We start from the raw sequence: 23,173 nt of genomic DNA, 5'->3' as shown, positions 1-23,173 counted from the left end.
GGAGATGTACATAATAATTTCGCTGCACCCACAATAACATCTGCAAAATATGCGTACACAACAATACTATTTTATTGTATTCTTGTTCTTCCAACACAGCACACACTCAGTGGTGTAAATGTGGCCATCGCTTCCACACACAGTATCAAACTCTCTGGAGCACTTGCTGCCTTCGTACACCTCGTACTGGGGCTATTTTAGGGAGGGGAAGAGCAGTCATCACTTTAATAGTGCTTTTTACACACACACCCTCATATATATATTGTAAAGACATTGTTTCCATAGAGTAACTATTTCCTAATGTATCTCACCCAGGCTGTGGGGGTCTCACTTAGTGGTGAAAACTGTACAATTGAAGAAGAAAGAAAAGGGTTTTCACTTTTTCCCTTCAGTATGGATAAAAGGTTGGCTGATTGTTCAGATGAATGTTGCTGAACAACTGTGAACAGATGCGTTTTTGTTATTGATCTTTTAAACAAGAGATCACATTCTACTTCTTTAAAGACCTTATAGTTTTCCAGATGTGCTCGTGACAAGAGAGAATATCACCTGAAAAATCACTTCTTATTGTTCCTGGTTGAACCTCCTCAATGTTTTATCTTGTACCTCAATGATGATACAGACAGTGAAGTACATGCCTGTAATCGCAATGTCAAGGTATCTATCTTGGCAATCATTTTTTCTTGGGGTTACTGGCATGGGGTCTCAGACTATGTTATCCCTATTATCACCAGTGTCCTGTGACATATATCCCTACACAATGAACTCTCCCACAGTCAGCTTAATAAAAGCCTTAGGAAGTCTAGACAGAAATGCATGGGTAGACAAAATAATATCACCTCGTATTCTTTTGTTGTTGCTCTGACTTGTCATTTGTGTGGGCTCTTAAACTGGGTATCCTATTCTAAATGTAGGTATCCTTAACATAATTGATCTGTGATCACTTGCTTATAGACTACAGTTCATTATTACATTCAGATTGTCACATGCTTCATAAACAACAGTAATGCAGAGAGAAAGAAAATAGAGATATAAAAGAAAAGAAATAACACGCAATAATAAATACACAATGAGTCACGATATCTTGGCCATGTACACCGGTACCTGTACCGAGTCAATTTGCAGGGGTACGAGGTAATTGAGGTAGATACACTACAGAAAGTATGTGGACACCTGCTCGTCGAACTTCATTCCAAAATCATGGGCATTAATATGGAGTTGGTCCCCACTTTGCGGCTATAACAGCCTCTATTCTTCTGGGAAGGCTTTCCACTAGATGTTGGAACAAGAGCATTAGTAAGGTCAGGCAATGACGTTAGACGATTAGGCCTGGATGGCAGTCGGCATTCCAATTAATCCCAAAAGTGTTCAATGGGGTTGAGGTCAGGGTTCTGTGCAGGACAGTCAAGTTCTTCCACACCGATCTCAACAAACCATTTCTGTATGGACCTTGTATTGTGCACATGGGCATTGTTATGCTGAAACAGGGAGGGGCCTTCCCCAAACTGTTGCAACAAAGTCGGAAGTACAGAATCGTCTACAATATCACTCACTGTATGCTGTAACGTTACCATTTCCCTTCACTAGACCTAAAGGGCCTAGCCCAAACCATGAAAAACAGCCCCAGATTATTATTCCTCCTCCACCAAACTTTGCAGTTGGCAGTGTGCATTCAGGCAGGTAGTGTTTTCCTCGCATCTGCCAAATCCAGATCTGTCTGTCAGACTGCCAGATGGTGAAGGGTGATTCATCACTCCAGAGAACACGTTTACACTACTCCAGAGTCCAATGGTGGCAAGCTTTACACCACTCCAGCCAACGCTTGGCATTGCACATGATGATCTTAGGCTTCTGTTTAGCTGCTCGGCCATGGAAACCCATTTCTTGAAGCTTCCGACTAACAGTTATTGTGCTGACGCTGCTTCCATGGGCAGTTTGGAACTCGGTAGTGACTGTTCCGAACGAGGACAGCTGATTTTTACATGCTACGCACACCAGCACTTGGAAGTCTCGTTCCGTGAGCTTGTGTGGCCTACCACTTTGCGACTGAGCCATTTTTGCACCCAGAGGTTTCCACTTCACAATAACAGCACTTACATATCACCGGGGAAACTCTAGCAGGGCAGAAATGTTATGAACTGACTTGTTGGAAAGGTGACATCCTATGATGGTGCCATCTTGAAAGTCACTGCCAAAGTCTATTGCCAATGCTTGTCTGTGGAGATTGCATGGCTGTGTGCTCAATTTTATACACCTATGAGCAACGGGTGTGGCTGAAATAGCCAAATCCTCTAATTTGAAGGGATGTCCATATACTTTTGTATATATAGTATATGTACATAAAACTAGGAATAAAGTGACTAGGCAACAGGATAGATGATAAACAGTAGCAGCAGTGAATGTGATGGGTCAAAAAAACGTGCAAAAACTATCAATACAGATAGTTTGGGAAGCTATTAGGTTAAGTATTTAAATAACTAGTTAGCAGTCTTATGGCTTGGAGGTAAAAGCTGTTCAGGGTCCTGTTGGTTCCAGACTTGCATCGGTCCTGCTTGCTGTGCGTTAGCAGAGAGAACAGTCTATGACGGATGGCTGACAACGCCTGGTATAGAGGTCCTGGATGGCAGGCAGCTCGACCCCAGCAATGTACTGGGCCATACGCACAACCCTCTGTAGCGCTTTGCGGTCAGATGTCAAGGAGTTGCCATACCAAGCAGTGATGCAGCCAGTCAAGATGCTCTCAATCGTGCAGCTGTAGGAACTTTGAGGATCTGAGGGCCCATGCCAAATCTTTCCAGACTCCTCAAGGGGAAGAGGTGTTGTCGTGCCCTCCTCACGACTGTGTTGGTGTGTGTGGACCATGATAGATCCTTAGTGATGTGGACACCAAAGAACTTGAAGCTCTCGACCTGCTCTGCTACACCCCTGTCGATGTGAATGGGGGCGTGCTCGGCCCTCCGTTTCCTGTAGTCAATGATCAACTCCTTTGTCTTGCTGACGTTGAGGGAGAGGTTGTTGTCCTGGCACCCCCTTGCAGGTCTCGCACCTCCTCCCTGGAGGCTGTCTCATTGTCGTCTGTGATCCAGCCTACCACAGTCCTAGGGTCCTTAGCTTAGAGGTGAGCTTGGAGTGCACTATGGTGTTGAACGCTGAGATGTAGTCAGTGAACAGCATTCTCACGTAGGTCCTTCTCTTATCCAGGTTGGAGAGGGCCATGTGGAGTGCAATAGAGATTAATCTGAGGACCTATCGGGGCGCTATGTGAATTGGTGTGGGTCCAGGGTGTCTGGGATGATGGTGGTTGATGTAAGCCATGACCAGCCTTTCAAAGCATTTCATGGAAACAGATGTGAGTTTTACGGGGTGATAGTCATTATTACAGGTTACCATGGCGTTCTTGGGCACAGAAGTATGGTGATCTGCTTGAAACATGTAAGTACTGTATTACAGACTGGTTCAGGGAAAAGTTGAACATTTCAGCGAAGACGCGTACCAGCCGGTCAGCGCATGCTCTGAGTATGCATCCTGGTAATCCGTCTGGCCCTGCTGCCTTGTGAACGTTAACCTTTTTATAGATCTTACTCACATCAGCTATGGAGACTGTGATCACACAGTCTTCCGGCACAGCTGGTGCTCTCATGCATGGCATAGAAGGCATTTTGCTCATCCTCCAGGCTCGTGTCACTGGGCAGCTCATGGCTGAGTTTCCCCCACAATCGCCCAAGAGCTTGTAACCAATTGAACTAGCACAACGCTATTAACATTTGAAGAGTTGCCTGATAATCCCCAAAACCTCATTGATCTAAGTACAGAATAAGTGAAATATTCAATGTAAAAAACATGTTACAACAGCTTGTAAGTGCTGTTGCTAGTTGGTTATGATAATGGCACTCACCAGAGAGAGAGAGAAGCATGGTAGAGCAGAGCAGTATTGTCAGCTTCATGGTCTCTGTGAAGATATGGCTTGGAGCTTGTGAGTCTGCAGATTTGTGTTTCCCTTGTCATCTAGTCTTGAGGCTGTCTTTTTTAATTGGGGCTTTTGGGACCTGTCGGTCAAATACCACTTCTCCCACCTCTCCATCTCTCCATCTCTCCTCCCAACTGGTTTGTTTATAATTGCCACAGAGTTTTGCCGCAGAGCAGTGAGTTGGCCAGTAGAGGCCAATGTTGATGTTTTCCAATCTATTCGGTTGCTTCCTCACTAAAAAGTACTGCAGTTTGTGTTCTTGTGTATGTGTTCTGTTTTCATTTGCTCAATGCTTATTTAATCTCTGCTACAAAACTAACATGGAATATACATCTTCCCTTTTTCAATTCACGTTGTCAAAATAGGATATACATATTTCTGAATAATAAGTATTTTTCTATTGTGTCTGTATATGCAAACCCCAGTTTCACTACAAACTACCAAAGTGAACGACAGTTCAGCAGTAGATAATGAGAGACTTGAATGACTGGAAAAAGTTGGACTTGCTTCCTGAAGAGGTAATTTGTGCTTTGAGAGAGTAACAATGCAGCATGTCAGTTATCCTTTGTCAATGTCATTTGTAGTCCCTAAATTAAAATTTGCATCCACAAATGACTCCATTAGATAGAAAACCAAGTCTCAGAAGACTTTGTACATTTTCAATTGAATAAGATGGTAGTGTATATTTTAGAATGAACAGACGAATCCGAGTAGGCTTAGTATGTACTGTAGATTATTCATTTCTAAGGCATCTTTACAACAGGTCACATGCAGCAGGCTTTCTTCCTCTGATTTGTTTTATTATCAGACGACTTTGGGGGCAGGCTTGTTCAATGAATGTTGGTATGTTATCAAAGAGTTAAGAGGGAGGATTTCTTGGGTCAAATTTGCATTTATTTTTCTTTCACAAAACATATTTATAGGCTGCGACTCAGTGAGGTAATAGATGGCACCAGTGAACCACTGTAACATCAGTGACACTTATTACAACTACGTCGTTAGCCTATGTCAAAACAACTGTTATCAAAATTGCAACACGGATATGATGATATACTCTCCGATTTGATATGGGGGCCTAGATTAAAAGGTAGATAGAGAGTGCTGCTTTTGATCTGAAAACATCAGTGGAAACTACTTGCTAGCTTGCACACTAGTTACAATACATACATTGAACTTGAATATTTTCCCTATTTCATGCAACGATAGTTATAATACGGTAAATGTTTTTTTATTGACTCATGTCCACTTGCTGGGCAAACCTCGATTTCACAAGTGCAAATTCACTGTGCCAGTTTGTTTTGCATGCCCGATTGCATGGCCCGAGGACCAATGGAATGGTCTAAAATGTGTAAACTACGGCCACTTGGGGCACCGGCCATGCAACACTTACTTGCCCATTGAGAAGGCAGAGACCAATTTATTTATTTATTTTATTTTATTTCACCTTTATTCAACCAGGTAGGCAAGTTGAGAACAAGTTCTCATTTACAATTGCGACCTGGCCAAGATAAAGCAAAGCAGTTCGACAGATACAACGACACAGAGTTACACATGGAGTAAAACAAACATACAAATAATACAGTATAAACAAGTCTATATACGATGTGAGCAAATGAGGTGAGAAGGGAGGTAAAGGCAAAAAAAGGCCATGGTGGCAAAGTAAATACAATATAGCAAATAAAACACTGGAATGGTAGATTTGCAATGGAAGAATGTGCAAAGTAGAAATAAAAATAATGGGGTGCAAAGGAGCAAAATAAATTAATAAATTAATTAAATACAGTAGGGAAAGAGGTAGTTGTTTAGGCTAAATTATAGGTGGGCTATGTACAGGTGCAGTAATCTGTGAGCTGCTCTGACAGTTGGTGCTTAAAGCTAGTGAGGGAGATAAGTGTTTCCAGTTTCAGAGATTTTTGTAGTTCGTTCCAGTCATTGGCAGCAGAGAACTGGAAGGAGAGGCGGCCAAAGAAATAATTGGTTTTGGGGGTGACTGGAGAGATATACCTGCTGGAGCGTGTGCTACAGGTGGGAGATGCTATGGTGACCAGCGAGCTGAGATAAGGGGGGACTTTACCTAGCAGGGTCTTGTAGATGACATGGAGCCAGTGGGTTTGGCGACGAGTATGAAGCGAGGGCCAGCCAACGAGAGCGTACAGGTCGCAATGGTGGGTAGTATATGGGGCTTTGGTGACAAAACGAATTGCACTGTGATAGACTGCATCCAATTTGTTGAGTAGGGTATTGGAGGCTATTTTGTAAATGACATCGCCAAAGTCGAGGATTGGTAGGATGGTCAGTTTTACAAGGGTATGTTTGGCAGCATGAGTGAAGGATGCTTTGTTGCGTAATAGGAAGCCAATTCTAGATTTATCTTTGGATTGGAGATGTTTGATATGGGTCTGGAAGGAGAGTTTACAGTCTAACCAGACACCTAAGTATTTGTAGTTGTCCACGTATTCTAAGTCAGAGCCGCCCAGAGTAGTGATGTTGGACAGGCGGGTAGGTGCAGGTAGAGATCGGTTGAAGAGCATGCATTTAGTTTTACTTGTATTTAAGAGCAATTGGAGGCCACGGAAGGAGAGTTGTATGGCATTGAAGCTTGCCTGGAGGGTTGTTAACACAGTGTCCAAAGAAGGGCCAGAAGTATATAGAATGGTGTCGTCTGCGTAGAGGTGGATCAGAGACTCACCAGCAGCAAGAGCGACCTCATTGATGTATACAGAGAAGAGAGTCGAACCAAGAATTGAACCCTGTGGCACCCCCATAGAGACTGCCAGAGGTCCGGACAGCAGACCCTCCGATTTGACACACTGAACTCTATCAGAGAAGTAGTTGGTGAACCAGGCGAGGCAATCATTTGAGAAACCAAGGCTGTCGAGTCTGCCGATGAGGATGTGGTGATTGACAGAGTCGAAAGCCTTGGCCAGATCAATGAATACGGCTGCACAGTAATGTTTCTTATCGATGGCAGTTAAGATATCGTTTAGGACCTTGAGCGTGGCTGAGGTGCACCCATGACCAGCTCTGAAACCAGATTGCATAGCAGAGAAGGTATGGTGAGATTCGAAATGGTCGATGGACCAAAAGAAATAATAATAATAATAATATATGCTTCAGTAAGGTAGGTTTCTTACACAGGAGGTTGGTGGCACTTTAATTGGGGAGAACGGGCTTGTACTAATGGCTGGAGCGGAATGGTATCAAATACACCATGTGTTTGATGCTATTTAATTTGCTCCGTTCCAGACATTATTATGAGCCGTCCTCCCCTCAGCAGCCTCCACTGGTTTCTTAGCATGGTTGTCAACTGTACAGCAGACACGGGACGTAAGTTATAGAAAATAGTGTGAGAAGTACTTGGGACTGTGAGGTTTTACTGCAGAAGAGCTGCAGGGGGTGTTGAGTGGTAGTGTTCTGTCCTCCCAGACCGGTTGGCCTGGAGTAACATTTTTATTTTTATTTTACCAGGCAAGTCAGTTAAGAACAAATTCTTATTTTCAATGACGGCCTAGGAACAGTGCCTGTTCAGGGGCAGAACGACTGATTTGTGCCTTGTCAGCTCGGGGGTTTGAACTCGCAACCTTCCGGTTACTAGTCCAACGCTCTAACCACTAGGCTACCCTGCCGCCCCGAATGGGATGTTCAGTGGAATGGGGTGGTGTTTTGTTTTTTACTGAGGGCTAATAGTTGGCAGGGTACTTTTCTTTTTTCCCAGTTTTGTTTTTACCGGAATGTTATGTACATAGGTAAGGTGAGCCGTGACTGGCCTCACAGTCCAGTACAGTACAGTAGGTGGCGGTGTAAGCACCTAAAGCTGAATGCGATCCGCCAATCCAATCCCCCAAATGAAGAAGAACTAACCGTTTACGTCAACGTTCGTCTCTGCTTCTGCGCTCGCTCCCAGAAGCTAGCTAGCTAATCACCTCGAGACGGACGGTGGAATCAAAAGTAGTGACAAGAAGATGGCGGAGTGATTGGGTTGCGCTTTGAAGGAAAGCAGCGACCCTTGATTGTCCTGAAATATTATACGAAGAAAGGAGAATCACATCCAAATTGTAGGTAGCTTCGGAAATTTGACAAACAAGAAGAATATTGCCCCTCTTGCGGAGGTGGTTCAAACAGATCGAACGGAATTTCGCAGTTCCACTGGTGTCCGATAGCTTAGTGGGCTAACGTTAGCTAGCTTTCCCGAGGCACTGGGCGACGGACATACTAGGCACGTTAGGGGTGTTTTCAGAAGAATCGTGTTCCCTTTTTCGTGATGTGTTGGTTTTATTTTTTCCAATATTTTTTACTAGCTAGCTAGCGAATAACGCCTGAAAAGAAACACTGTTCTAGCTAGCTGGCTAACGTTACATTGTTTCAAGTACATCGCCCACGAGCAGCCAGGACTTCTGTGTATGTTCTGATAACGAGCTGGCCGAGAAGGGAAACCGACGGCGCAGTCCCAGAAAATCCTATTTTAAACTGATCAGGAGTTGCTCGTGATTTTGAGGATATGGCAAGCAGCAGCGGCTCTAAAGCCGAATTTATTGTCGGTGGGAAATACAAGCTTGTCAGAAAAATTGGATCTGGGTCATTTGGTGACATATACCTGGCGATCAACATCACAAATGGAGAGGTAAAAAAACATTCAAATATAAATTTGACCAAGTGGGTAACTGTTAATGTTAACTAGCTAACCGTTTAGCTCTGTCAATCAACAGCCTAGCTGACTAACCGAGATTTAACAGGGGTATATTCGTACGGGAAAGGTTTACCGTTTAAGAACCAACCGAAACGGGGAGTAATTAATGTGTATTTGTCCATTAGAAAATCTAGTTTTCGTTGCAAAAGTTTTCCGTTTGGGATAAACGGATTCTGTTGCTAAACGTTTTGCAACAGAATTGGCCGCATGAATACACCCCATTAGATTGTTTAGCTAGCTTCAACTTGCCTTGTTGAAATGTTGTTCAACGATGCTGAATGATAGCTACGTTAGCCTAGCTAGCCAACTGTCATCTAAGATAGTAGATATTGGTTACAGCAAACCGTGTAAATAACGTTATTTTAGCATAGTAAATTAGGATGGCATTAATACATCTTTATTTAGTTAGCCAATTAGGCTACTGCAAAGTAACTTGGATAGATTGTACTAAGCTACATAACTGATAATTTTGTATTGCAGGAGGTAGCTGTAAAATTGGAATCTCAGAAAGCCAGACACCCACAGTTGTTATATGAAAGCAAACTGTACAAAATCTTACAAGGAGGAGTTGGAATCCCACACATAAGGTAATATACACGTAAATGTATTTTGAACACAGTTTAATATTTGAGATGTATGTGAAAATGAGTCATATTTGTCTAACATTTGTACAAAGTTACATCTTGCCTGCAAACACATTTCTAGTTTACTTTACCAAATGCCAGCTGGAGCTACAAGCTAGCTCGTATAACTAACGTTAGCTGGCAATGCTTTCCTTGGTCTTTGCTTATGGAAACGTTGCACATTTACTTTTTACCGTTAAGATTATTCGAACGCAACATCCGCCATGAACCATGTAGGGTTGTTCACTGTTTCAGCTTTTAAGAAATGATCATGCAATCAAAAATTCGTGGTTGGAAATGGCCGCTCCTCTTTTGTTTGTTCCAACATGTCTTCCTACCCTGTTAGAAAATGGCGGCTCAGCGCTTGCGAAAACAACTATCTGGGCCTAGTGGTTTTGTCTCCTCAAGGTGACTTCATAACGTCAAACACCTTTTAAGTATTTTATTTTAGGTTTTGTCGTTTACAAGGCCATTGAAGAGTGAGACTTTGGTAATGACTTGGTTCACAGACACTGAATTTAGAATCGAGGCTGGCTGTAAACTGGATGTGCACTTTTAAAACAGTAGAACTGAGTTGGGAACCATATTTGATAATAAATATGTTGAAAGGATTAGTAACGTTACTATAAGTGTTATGTATTTTGTTTAGATGTCATTTATTATGTGAATTTAGGGTGTTGTGACAAAATACACCACTTGTTCGCATTTGACTTGGAAAATTACATAAGGATACTATTACTAATGTGTGAATTCATTAAGTAGTCAAAGCTTCTGAACAAATAAACAATCGCGTTTTAAGTTTCGTGCCTATTTGTTTTGATATGTGAGTAATGGCAGTCAATGATATTTAATACTGAATAGCTAATGCTCTGATTTAAGCTGGACTGTCACAGTGGTGCTGGTCATTAGGCTTGGCTGCTTCAATGATTTAATGGAAGAAAGATGGGACTACTGGCCCTGCCATGATCCTTCTGGATCAATTTTCTCCCACGTGAACTCACACCATGCCATAGTGATGTAGGGGCTTCTAACTATTTATGCACTACTGAAACATGTGCGGTAGACATTTTGCCACACAATTGTATCTGCTAACCTCTCCAGTTTCCTGCCCTGGGTATTAACCTTGTAATGAGTAAGGGAACACTGCCCTAAATGAGCAAGACAGCTTTGGTGATTAAGCAATAAGGTAAAGAGAATTTCTGAATAGGACATGCTAACGCCCTTAGATACTAGCGCAATAAGTACGCAGGCTAGTTTCACAGCTTACTTCCTTGGTTATGTAGTTTAATCAAAGCCTTTGTGGGCAGGTTAGGTTTGCTTTGTGGTGGTGTACCCTGTGGACTGCCTGGATAAATAAGAAAGGGGGTTGTATAAGAGGGTGCTTCACGCTTCCTCTGTACAGTCATAGCCGGTTGTTTGTTTTCAGGTACATCATCAGCATGTGGCTGGTGCACCTGTCTAGTTCTGCGCTTGGGGCCATTCCTGTTATGGAACTCGCCTGAGGGTTCTGCAAACATTCTGGAGAACTGGCACCACTTAATTGACCTCAGGTTTTATGTGGTGGTGAGCCAAGTTATTGACATGAAAACAATTCCATTCTATTACTGCCTAGTGAGTTTGTGCAAACAACTTTCACTTTAGTAAAAAAATAAAAGACCAACAGATAAAGTCCACTGGAAATGTATCCAAATGCCATCTGTGTGTTAGTATACTGTAACGTCTCTTCTAACAACTGACTGTCCTGACCGAACAGTTGGCTCTGCAAACTGTCACCAATTTCGAAAGGGGAGACTCCAACCAGCTCCGGGGGGGGGGGGGGGGGGGACACCTACTCATTCCAGGGTCTTTATTTTTGACTATTTTCTACATTGTAGAAATGATAGTGAAGACATCAAAACTATGAAATAATACAAGGATACATGTAACCAAAAAAGTGTTCAACAAATAAAAATATATTTGAGATTCTTGAGTAGCCACCCTTTGTCTTGATGACAGCTTTGCACACTCATTGCATTCTCTCAACCAGCTTCATGAGGAATGCTTTTCCAACGGTGTTGGAGTTCCCACATATGCGGAGAACTTGTTAGCTGCTTTTCCTTCACTCTGCAGTCCAACTCATCCCAAACCATCTCAAATGGGTTGTGGTTGGGTGACTGGAGTCCAGGTCATCTGATGCAGCACTCCTTCACTCTCCTTCTTGGTCAAATAGCCATTACACAGCCTGGAGGGAGGTGTGTTGGGTCATTGTCCTGTTGAAAAACAAATTATAGTCCCACTAAGCGCAAACCAGATAGGATGGTGTATTGCTGCAGAATGCTGTGGTAGCCATGCTGGTTAAGTGTGGACCTTGGCATGGTGGCTTACTGGTAACCTGGACTCTAGAGCTGCACTCTGTGAGTTAGCTACATACCTTATAGACCCGTTTTGTTTGGTAACTCCAGTCATGGAGCCCTTGACTGTTGGCAGGTAAGGAGGGGGATTTTGAATTTGCATGAATGAAAGCAGTGGTGATCAGCTGGTCCCTCTAGCAGAGACTGGGAGTTACACAGGCATTTAAAGAATACTTGTTACATTTTATTAATCTTGCATTAATGTGCAGGGCAGTATAGAATTTGCGGCCAAGTGAGTATTGTCACATGCTGTAAAGTGCGATTTTGAATTGAGCTGTGTTAGAATTTTTGAAACGGTTGTTACTGTAGGACCAAGCAGGGAGATTACAAGAGCTCAACTTTTTCAAAGCCAGAAGAACCTGCTGAACAAGCCCCACCTACCCCACACTGCCTGTTGCAATTGTATGGCTGTGTTATAATCAACAGAAAGGGAAGTCTTGTGCTTGTGCATTCTCTCTTGGGTCCATTGAGATTGAAACCTTGCTCTTTTATTAATTCCACCTTCAAAAAATACAGGGCCCATCTATTCGTTAAGGACATGTCTCTTGTTTCTTTCCTTAATTGAGTCCCTTTTTGTAGTTACATGTTGGATTGGGTCTCTTAAGCTTTGGTATCTACTGATATTATGCCCGTATTTCTCCTGTTTTTGTTTTTGAGCAGCATGCTGTTGGCCTCCCTAAAAGAGGAAATTGGTCTGAGGCCTGTAGTTTCCTGTAATGTGTTTGCCTGAGCAGTTTTTATGAACAGTATTCAACTAGAGGATTGCTTATTGTGCCTGGACTCTAATTGACTGTAGTTTAATGTGTAGCCTAGATGGCATACACATTGTCTGTACTATTTTATATGGTTTGAGTAAAGAGTTGTCTGCCAGGGTTCTTTGTATAGTCTATTTTTTTCTCTGACTTTCTCCATGTTGCTCAAATGTAGCAGCACACCATCAACATGTCAAGGTACATGGTTTATCAGAATATTGAGTTTTTCCTGTTTTGTGTTCTGAAGATTGGCATGTTTTAAATTGTTCTGTATTTGAATTGGCTATGACCTGGAATATTCCAACATGGAATTGTTGATCTACCCACCTCTAGAGCTTTACATAGGCCTACCACATTTTATCACCATACTTTTTGGCAGCCACATGTTGGCTGTTACTCATGTGCTTGGGAGGCTGTGTCCAGGGGGGTGTATAAGGGTTTTGAAGTGCAGAGTTTGGAACTGTTTGCTTTATTCAAGGTACATTTGCTCTGCTGCCATCATGGTGGTCTTTTGAAATCGTGCTGTTGACCAACACACTTACAACACTCTCACACTTGCTCGACATTAACGCTTGTCCTCTTGGCTGGAACAAGTGAAAGAAACAAGAAATATAGATTTGGATTGTCCAAATGAAGTACAAAAAAATTACATCAACCTATTATTACTCTAAGAATTGTATCAGAGAGGCCAATATTAGATTAATATTTAAATACATTTTTCATGTACATAAATAATGCCTACATGTCAAAGTGTAGATATGCATATTGGCTACAGCCTCATGTCCAAACCAATGCTGGCATAGGGGAGGCACAAGAAAATGTGGCCAAAATTCAGACCAAATATAGGCTATAAACGCCAATCGTGTTTGACAACCAATAATGAAGGATGATTAACATGAACGTCTAAATGCTTGATTCTGTCGACATACTCGAGGCACGGGTTGTTCAGATGGTCACAAGACCGGCGAGTGAAGGACTGTCGGTGCCTGTTGCGCATAGCACATCACCCACTTTGAATCTGAGCGGAGGCGGTCACCATTTTGAAACTATTTAACCATTAACTTAATTGTTTAAAACTTGGACCATTTGTCATTTTATGAAGACTGTATTACTTTGTTTCTAAGTAGCCAAGGTAAGACCATAGATATGTTGAGGGAATTATTATTTAAACATTTAGGCCTTAGGTTTTGGAACATTCCCGCATAGCCTACAGCCATATGCACATTGAGCTTATAATGTGAAAATATATATATTTTAGCAACATTTTAAGCTAAACAGTCTGTTACATCAACTTCAATGGTAATTAAAAAATATATATAATAATTATGTGCAGTGGTTGTATGAATTTTGCATCTGTTGTCCCAGAACTGTCCAATGATCTGTTTTTGAACTATTTTATGAAGACATAAAATGGATTTCGATGTTGCAATATTCAATAGGCTACCAAGGGTGGCCAACTATCCTCCAGGAGAGCCTTAAAGGGCATTGTTGTATTTAAAGACATGCTTGTGTATATATATATATATATATATATAAGCCAATAAATAGGCAGAGTTTAGCCTACGTTTTTGTCTGATGCTCTATGGTAAAGATAGTAGGCCTAATGCATTTTATTTTCTAAAGTGGTGTCTGGAAATCCTACAATGTCAAAGTTGTTAGTCCATTTTTAATTGTTGGACAAGTGAAAAATCAACCCTACTTGTCCTAAGGACAAGTGGCTAAAAAGATTATTGTCAAGCCCTGCCTCAGCTAATTCCAAAAGATCTGTCAGAGCAGAAAAATGGCAGTGTGGACTCTTGCAGGGCCCTAATCGGTTTTATTTTTTAGCTTGACTGTTAGTTATTCCTTAAATTCCGCTTGCTTAGGTTTCCGTGTACCCCGTTCAGGTTTTCGCTCTCAATCTAAGTTTATTTTTATAGCATCTAAGTTGTTTTTCTAAGTCTGCAAAAATGCTTAAACCACACCAGGAGACAACTTGAGGACTGGGAAGAACGTGATTTTGATTTTTGGGTGTAGTTACCCTTTTTAATTCCAGTGCTCACCAGTAAGAGGTTGTTTAGCTGTGTTTTTGTAGTGCACGTGATGGTAGTTTGCTGAACAATGTACCCACTGATTGATGTAATGAAGATTTTTTTTCTTCCAGATAATAGGGATGTAACGATTCACTGATTGGCATCAGTTCCCGGTTCAAATTTGTAAGATGGATGTAGCACGCATCGGTCCGAAAATAGTTCAAAAATTTACGAATCACCGATTCACTTCCCCCCCCTTCAGGTTTTTACTTTCTACCTTCCCAAATTTAATTTTCCTTGTGTTTTGTGACAACTGATGCGTCCTCTCCTTAAGTGTCGAACTAGGCATGTAACTGTGAGTCATTGATCAAGTAATTTTGCATGCTGAACAACCCAGGCAATATCAGTAGCCTAGTAAAACAGTGAGCGGCTTCGTGCGCTGTTCAAACGAGTGGTAGGCCGCATGTCACCTTCAGCATTCAAATGTTTAATGGCTTAAGCAATATTATTATTGGAATCGCAACTGTCATTTGCTTGGTCATTGTAATCAAATGCGCTGTTAACTTTTAGGCTACATTAGATTTTATTTTAAATGTTCTGTTTCACCATCAGCAATAGTTTTGTTAGTTTTGCTTTAAACAATCAGTGTATAAGGTCAATTTTTGAAATACTGGGTAAAGTTGATAATTTCGGGCACAGCAATTGCTTTTTCTACCTGCACTGCACGGGTCAAAGCAGGAGGAAAATAACTTCCAAACAGTCTAAACCATTCGAGAATGAGATGGGTGAAATCTAAAGTTGTTATATATATATACTCATTCATTCATTCATTCATTCATTCATTCATTCATTCATTCATTCATTCATTGGCTATGTAATTGCGAATTTAAGATAAATATTCATACATTACTAGCTCAAACACTTTGTAGGATTTGTCCTTGAAATTGTGGCTGACCAAGATTTTCAGCCCCTGCTGCTCATCCTGGATTGGAGCCATGTTGCAACCCGATCGGCAGGATTGAACAGAGCAAGTGAGTTTGCAAATATGCAAACATAACATTGTCTCATATGGCAATGCAGTGTCAAATAAATTCTTACCTTTTCTAGAGGCTCCTTGAAATGCCTCATCAGGTCTGCGACACGATTGCCAAAGGTAAGAAGGCTGGCCTGGTCTTCTGGCCATGTGTCAGGGTTTAACACTCTGAAAGACTCAACTGGGGTCTGGACACCCTCGTCCTTAAGCAAACCACCAAACCTGGCTTTGAGATCATCCACGCTGATGTTGATGGCCGCCTCTGTGCTGCTTCAGCTGGGGATTGGTGAGGTCTGTGAAGCCTTTTAGATTCCCCTTCAGTGTTATTCCCTTTAACAGAAATAACACACACAGAGACACGTACACATACCAACACCATGAAATGTATGTCTCTCTCCCATATATATTTTTGAAGACCCCTCCACTGCATTTCCCTCCTTAACCTCAACTCTGTTTATTTGGGCAACAAATACATTGATTCTCACATTGAGAATCTCTCAATCATCAATTTTAATAATTGATTTCTCTTACAACCTAACAAGCTCTCATCCTAACACACCTGGAATCTCCTCTCATCACCCTGCTGCTGAGCAAGCGTGATCTGGATCTTCTCCAGCATGCCTCCTGCCTTTGCCCTAAGCTTTAGTGCTTCCAGTCTGGTCACTGTCTTCCTCAACTCAGATGTGGCTTGGGGGAGGTTCAGGTCATTCCCTTACAGGGTGAGGATTGCTCCTCAAACAAGACAAGGTCCTTGTCTTGTCCATGCCACAGGAACACTTTGTGGGCATGGGGGATCCAGGGAGTTCCCTTGTTGCTAGACAGTGTGTAAATATCCACACTGAGCTCTTGCCCGAGAACATAGAGTTCCCTGTTTGGAATTACAGCTGAATCTGATAGAAGACTTATCACTTCAGAAGATTGTACACGACAGAAACCATTGGCTCTTTCTTCTGAATGGTCAGTATTGCCAGCTCTAGCCTGTGAAAGTCAGAACAATCTTCCAAACAATTCACCGTCTTCCCCCCCTGTCTCTTGTGTCAACAGAAAACAATAATTCTGTGGTATTTACCTTTCCAACACTTAGCGCGCGCACACACAGTATTTAGCATTCTCTGCTAGCAAATAAAACAAAATCATAGTTACAAACCTAATACATTCTGTTGCATACAGTGGATTGGGATTATATGCTCTCTGCAAGTGGGAAATCACTCCCCCACAGTGGCCCATGCTCATGGAGGCACCATCTGCCCTGAAGGAGATGCACTTCTTTATCCATGACCCTCCATCCTCTGGGAAAACAGCACCAAATGTGGCCTTGAATCATCAAAACACCTTGAATGACAACACACACACACAAATATTATACAAAAGTAATTCTGACAAACTAAATTCTATCTCATTATGATTAATGATTAAACTTTATACAAGATTAAAGGCTATAAAAGAAACAACTTAGGAATTGCAAGGGAGTGCTCAAGGGTCTGTTGTCCGACTAGGAGTTTGACTGGCGTGCCATCCTCCAACAAGTGCACGTAGACAATCTCGCATTTGGTGTTGGATATATCAGTGTCTCCATTTATTAGAACGGCAAGATACTTTGTGGCTTTCAGCTTCGCTGACAGGCTCTCTTATTATGTCAGCAATTTGACTGATCATCTCCGCACATCATTGGCGTATGTGGGATTAATGTCAACTCCATTTTTGTGGTGTAGTCTGATTAGCAGCCCAAATTTGACGAAAGGTCCTTCTTTCGCAAATGAAGTATGCAATGTTTCTTTATTTTTCAGCTGCCTCTTCTCCTCAGACAGCAGCACTTGACTCCAAGGCTGTTGACGTGACAGCGGGGGTCACGGCAGCGTCGCTAACGTTGTGAAGAAGTTTCATTAGTTGAACCTTGTGAATCCCCCTCGCAGCATTCCTCTTTCTCCTTGTCTCTTTTTCGCTTAAGTAAAATTGAATGGGCCTCATTTTTAGTGATGTCTGCACGTTAACTTATAGACTTTCTCTCACTTTGACTGGACTGCGTCATCACAGAACAATACTGTGATTGGCGCATGCCGCTTAGAAATGTGAGACTTGTAGTTTTTAAACAATTAGCAGCGGGGTAGAAATGGATTACGGTAGGTAATCTTTACTTGTAATTTTTTTTCCAGATTCACACATCTATTTTTATGGGCAAATGCGAATGAAATACTTGCGCTGTAGAATCCTGCTGATGGCGCAAAAGCCATGACAGGGAGACCTAGTTCAGTGGTAATGTGCGTGCAAGCAGTTGCTCCCGACGCCACTTGGGTACACTGTAGCATCCACCGAGAGGCTCTTGCTTCCAAGGGAATGCCTGACAGCTTTAACTTCTTGGATATAGGGGGCGCTATTTTAATTTTGGGATGAAAAACCTTCCCGTTTTAAACAAGATATTTTGTCACGAAAAGATGCTCGACTATGCATATAATTGACAGCTTTGGAAAGAAAACACTCTGACGTTTCCAAAACTGTCTGTGAGTGCCACAGAACTGATGTTACAGAAAAAAAACAGAAAAATCCAATCAGGAAGTGCTGCATTTTTTGAAACCGCCTCATGCCAATGACTCCTTATATGGCTGTGAATGGGCCACGAATGAGCTTAGGCTTTCTGTCGCTTCCCCAAGGTGTCGACAGCATTGTGACGTATTTGTAGGCATATCGTTGGAAGATTAACCATAAGAGACTACATCTACCAGGTGGTCGCTTGGTGTCCTCTGTTGCAATTATTGCGTAATCTCCAGCTGCAGTATTTTTCCGTTTGCTTCTGATGAGAAGCCAACTGCCACCACTGATAGATTATCGAATAGATATGTGAAAAACACCTTGAGGATTGATTCTAAACAACGTTTGCCATGTTTCTGTCGATATTATGGAGCTAATTTGGAAAAAGTTTGGCGTTGTAAGTGACTGCATTTTCCGGTCTTTTTCTTAGCCAAACGTGATGAACAAAACGGAGCTATTTCGTCTACACAAATAATATTTTTGGAAAAAATGAACATTTGCTATCTAACTAAGATTCTCGTCATTGAAAACATCCGAAGTTCTTCAAAGGTAAATTATTTTATTTGAATGCTTTTCTTGTTTTTGTGAAAATGTTGCCTGCTGAATGCTAGGCTTAATGCTATGCTAGGCTATCAATACTCTTACACAAATGCTTGTGTAGCTTTGGTTGAAAAGCATATTTTGAAAATCTGAGATGACAGTGTTGTTAACAAAAGGCTAAGCTTGTGTTTGAATATATTAATTTCATTTCATTTGCGATTTTCATGAATAGGAAACGTTGCGTTATGGTAATGAGCTTGAGGCTATGATTACGCTCCCGGATACGGGATTGCTCGTCGCTAGAGGTTAAAGACGTTTTGGGCACTCAGTGAAAATTGGTAACTTTGTTAAAGCAGGGCCCCTGACCTCTTGTGTATTTTTGCACTATGCAATGATGTGGGCGGTGACCTTGTAACGCTTTTACAACCTACAGAAGTGCGCTGATTAAGGGGCAAAGTATTGACACGTTTAAAAAAATAAAAAAATTAATTGAGACGAGCTTAAAGTTTTCTTTACTCACCATTTTCACCTGTCTGACCGCTTTCATGGTGACAAGTTTCTCACACGACTGGCCTATCTGGGTGATGTTTTTTCTCACCTGAATGATCTGAATCTAAGATTACAGGGACTTTCCCACTATATTCAATGTGCGGGACAAAATTGAGGTTATGATTAAGAAGTTGGAGCTCTTTTCTGTCTGCATTAACAAGGACAACACACAGGTCTTTCCATTGTATGATAATAATAAAAAAAAATCATTTTTGCAAATGAACTCAAGCTTACTGACGATGTCAAATGTGATATAGCGAAGCACCGGAGTGAGTTGTGCGCAATTACGCATTTACTTTCCCGGAACGGATGATCATGCCCTCCCTCCAGTCCACTTACCGATATCTGAACAAGAGAGCCTCATCGAAATTGCAACAAGCGGTTCTGTGAAAATTGAATTTAATCAGAAGCCACTGCCAGATTTCTGGATTGGGCTACGCTCAGAGTATCCTGCCTTGGCAAATCACGCTGTTAACCTCTGGGATATGTGGGACGCTAGCGTCCCACTTGGCCAAAAGCCAGAGAAAATGCAGAGCGCCAAATTCAAATAAGTTCCTATAAAAATCTAACTTTCATGAAATCACACATGTAAGATAGATACCAAATGAAAGCTACACGCGTTGTGAATCCAGCCAACATGTCAGATTTCGAAAAGGCTTTTCGGCGAAAGAAAACAATGCTATTATCTGAGCATAGTAAACAAAAGAGAACATTTCAACCCTGCAGGCGCGACACAAAACGCAGAAAAATATATATAAATCATGCCTTTGACTAGCTTTTGTTGGCACTCAAATATGTCCCATAAACCTCACAAATGGTCCTTTTTGTTTGATTAATTCCGTCCATATATATCCAAAATGTTCATTTATTTGGCACGTTTGATCCAGAAAAACACTGGTTCCAACTTGACCAACGTCACTACAAAATATCAAGTTACCTGTAAACTTTGCCAAAACATTTCAAACTACTTTTGTAATACAACTTTAGGCATTTTTTAAACGCAAATAATCTATAAAATTGAAGACTGGATGATCTGTGTTCAATACAGGAAGACAAACTCAAGCATGCTTTCTGGTCTTGCGCCTCTATCAAACAGTACACATTACACTTTTTCAAGATTGCCGTACTTCATTACACAATGGAATAACCTCAACCAATTTCTAAAGACTGGTGGCATCCAGTGGAAGCGGTAGGAACTGCAAGCAAGTCCCTTAGACATCTGGATTCCCAATGAAAACTCAATGAAAACAGGGTGACCTAAAAAATTAAAACTTAAAAAAATCTGGTTTCGCCTGCTACATAAGTTCTGTTATACATAGACATGATTCAAACAGTTTTAGAAACTCCAGTGTTTTCTATCCAAATCTTCTAATAATATGCATATCTTCTGGGGATGAGTAGCAGGCAGTTGAATTTGGGCATGCTTTTCATCCAAAATTCCAAATGCTGCCCCCTATCCTAGAGAAGTTAAGACACTGATGCCCTTTGCAACCGCGTACCTATGTGAGAGTGGATTCTCAGCCCTCACTATCATGAAAACGAAATACAGGCACAGACTGTGTGGAAAATTATTTAAGACTGAGACTCTCTCCAATACAACCCAACATTTCAGTTATATGCATCCTTTCAATCACACCCTTCTCATTAACCTGTGGTGAGTTATTCACAATTTTCAATGAACAAATACGGTTTTATATGTTAGATGGTTGAATAAAGAGCAAAAGTATTGATTTATTATTTGTGCTCTGGTCCTATAAGAGCTCTTTGTCACTTCCCTCGAGCTGTTTTGTGACACTTACTCTTATGTTTAACTGTGTAGTGTGTGTGTTGCAGGCTTACGATCGCAACAAAAAAGCAAACATTTGAGTGCACTGACCCTGGTGCTAGAGGGGGTACGCAGCTGAAGGTTGAATGTTTGAAGAGAAAAAAACAAGTTTGGGAACCACTGGTTAGAATGTCAATGTAGGCTGTACCGTAAAGATTTCCCTTCACTGGAACTAAGGGGCCTAGCTCGAACCATGAAAAACAGCCACAGACCATTATTCCTCCAACACCAAACTTTGTGCTTTGCACTATGCAGGAAGTGTTCTCCTGGCATCCGCCAAACCCAGATTTGTCTATTGGGCTGCCAGATGGTGACGCGTGATTCATCACTCCAGAGAACACGTTTCCACTGCTTCACAGTCCAATGGCGGCAAGTTTTATGCCACTCCAGCCGATGTTTGGCATTGTGTATGGTGATCTTAGGCTTGTGTGCGGCTGCTCTGCCATGGCAACTCATTTCGTGAAACTTCCAACCAACTTCTAGTGCTGGCGTTGCTTTCAGAGGCAGTTTGGAACGCTGTAGTGAGTGTTGCTACCAAGGACAGACGATTTCTACGTGCTTTACGTGGTCCTGTTCTGTGACCTTGTGTGGCTTAACACTGTTCGGCTGAGCCGTTGTTGCTCCTAGACGTTTCCACTTCACAATAACAGCACTTACAGTTGAGCAGGGCAGAAATTTGACAAACTGACTAGTTGGAAAGGTGGCATCCTATGATGGTGCCATGTTGAAAGACACTGAGCTCTTCAGTAAGGCCATTGGAATGCCAAATTTGTCTTTTGAGATTGCATGACTGTGCTTGATATTTATACACCTGTGTGCAACTGGTGTAGCTGAAATAACCCAATCCACTAATTTGAAGAGGTGTCCACATACTTTTGTGCATATAGTCGTTCCCCTACAATACCTCTGTTTGGATTCTTGGACAAGATGGTTGCCTGGCGGCTGCTGGTCTGGCAGTGTACTGGAGAGGTGTTGGGAATCCCCCTGACCTCTAATGGCAGAGCTGTGAGGATTACATTTGATTACTCTTTAACTTCTTGACGCACCCATACCTTTAGCGGGATCATTTTCATCAACACCCGCTGAACTGCAGCGTGCCAAATTCAAATTAAATTACTAAAAATATTTAATTTTCATGAAATCACAAGTGCAATATAGCAAAACACAGCTTAGCTTGTTGTTAATCCACCTGGTGTCAGATTTCAATACAGCTTTTCGGTGAAAGCATAACAAGCGTTTATGTAAGAACATCTCTCTTAGTAGACAAAATATTACAAACACTAGCAGCCAAGTAGATTGGTCACGAAAGTCAAAAGCAATAGATTCAATCGCTTACCTTTGATCTTCGGATGTTTGCACACACGAGACTCCCAGTTACACAAATGTTCCTTTTGTTCCATAAAGATTATTTTTATATCCAAAATACCTCCATTTGTTTGGCGCGTTATGTTCAGAAATCCACAGGCTCGAGCGGTCACGACATCACAGACAAATTCCAAATAGTTATCCGTAATGTCCACAAACATGTCAAGTGTTTTTTCTAATGAATCCTCAAGTTGTTTTTAAAATATATAATCGATAGTATATCAACCGGGACTGTCGCTTTTTCAATAGGAGAGGGAGAGACAATGGCTGCCCCCACTCTGTTGCGCTAGCAAAACTCTGCGAACACCCAGCTATCCACTGACGCGAAGTTCTTTCTCGCTCATTTTTCAAAATAAAAGCCTGAAACTATGTCTGAAGACTAACACCTTGAGGAAGCCATAGGAAAATGAATCTGGTTGATATCCCTTTAAATGGAGGCAAGGCATCCAATGGAACAGAGAGCTCTCAGTAAAAACGCCACTTCCTGGTTTGATTTTCCTCAGGTTTTCGCCTGCAATATCAGTTCTGTTATACTCACAATGTTTTGACAGTTTTGGAAACTAGAGTGTTTTCTATCCTAATCTGACAATTATATGCATATTCTAGTTTTTGGGCCTGAGAAATAGGCAGTTTCAAATGGGTATTTTTTTTTTTTTTTTTTTGCCAAAAACGAAAATCCTGCCCCCTACATTCAAGAAGTTAACTAGCACCAGGCCCTGCATGAGAAATGAAACCACCCTGTTAATGATAAATTAAGCCTCCCTCTGTAATTCACAAGAGTTTAAAATCAAATCAAATTTATTTGTCACATACACATGGTTAGCAGATGTTAATGCGAGTGTAGCGAAATGCTTGTTCAGGGGTTGTGATGGGGTTATGATGAACCCTATGCTCTTTAACCAGA

At 41.6% G+C, this 23,173-nt stretch overlaps 1 protein-coding gene across 14 annotated transcripts in view; it reads left to right on the top strand.

Moving 5' to 3' along the window:
- The first annotated feature begins 7,830 nt into the window (after window positions 1-7,830).
- The window catches only part of csnk1a1 (casein kinase 1, alpha 1), a 35,013-nt gene continuing 19,670 nt past the window's right edge, over window positions 7,831-23,173 (top strand). For 2 of the 14 annotated variants that reach the window (XM_036942687.1, XM_036942688.1), the window contains exons 1-2: window positions 7,832-8,588; window positions 9,135-9,241. In XM_036942687.1, coding sequence (XP_036798582.1) covers window positions 8,466-8,588; window positions 9,135-9,241 — 230 coding nt within the window. In that variant the 5' untranslated portion in view covers window positions 7,832-8,465. Of the gene's footprint in view, window positions 8,589-9,134; window positions 9,242-23,173 lie in introns of all 14 variants that reach the window. The other 12 variants (XM_036942695.1, XM_036942691.1, XM_036942692.1 and 9 more) reach the window with 8 other exon arrangements.

The sequence above is a fragment of the Oncorhynchus mykiss genome, chromosome 14, assembly GCF_013265735.2.
Source record: "Oncorhynchus mykiss isolate Arlee chromosome 14, USDA_OmykA_1.1, whole genome shotgun sequence".
NCBI lineage: Eukaryota > Metazoa > Chordata > Actinopteri > Salmoniformes > Salmonidae > Oncorhynchus > Oncorhynchus mykiss.
This window is presented reverse-complemented; position numbering and strand designations above follow the sequence as displayed.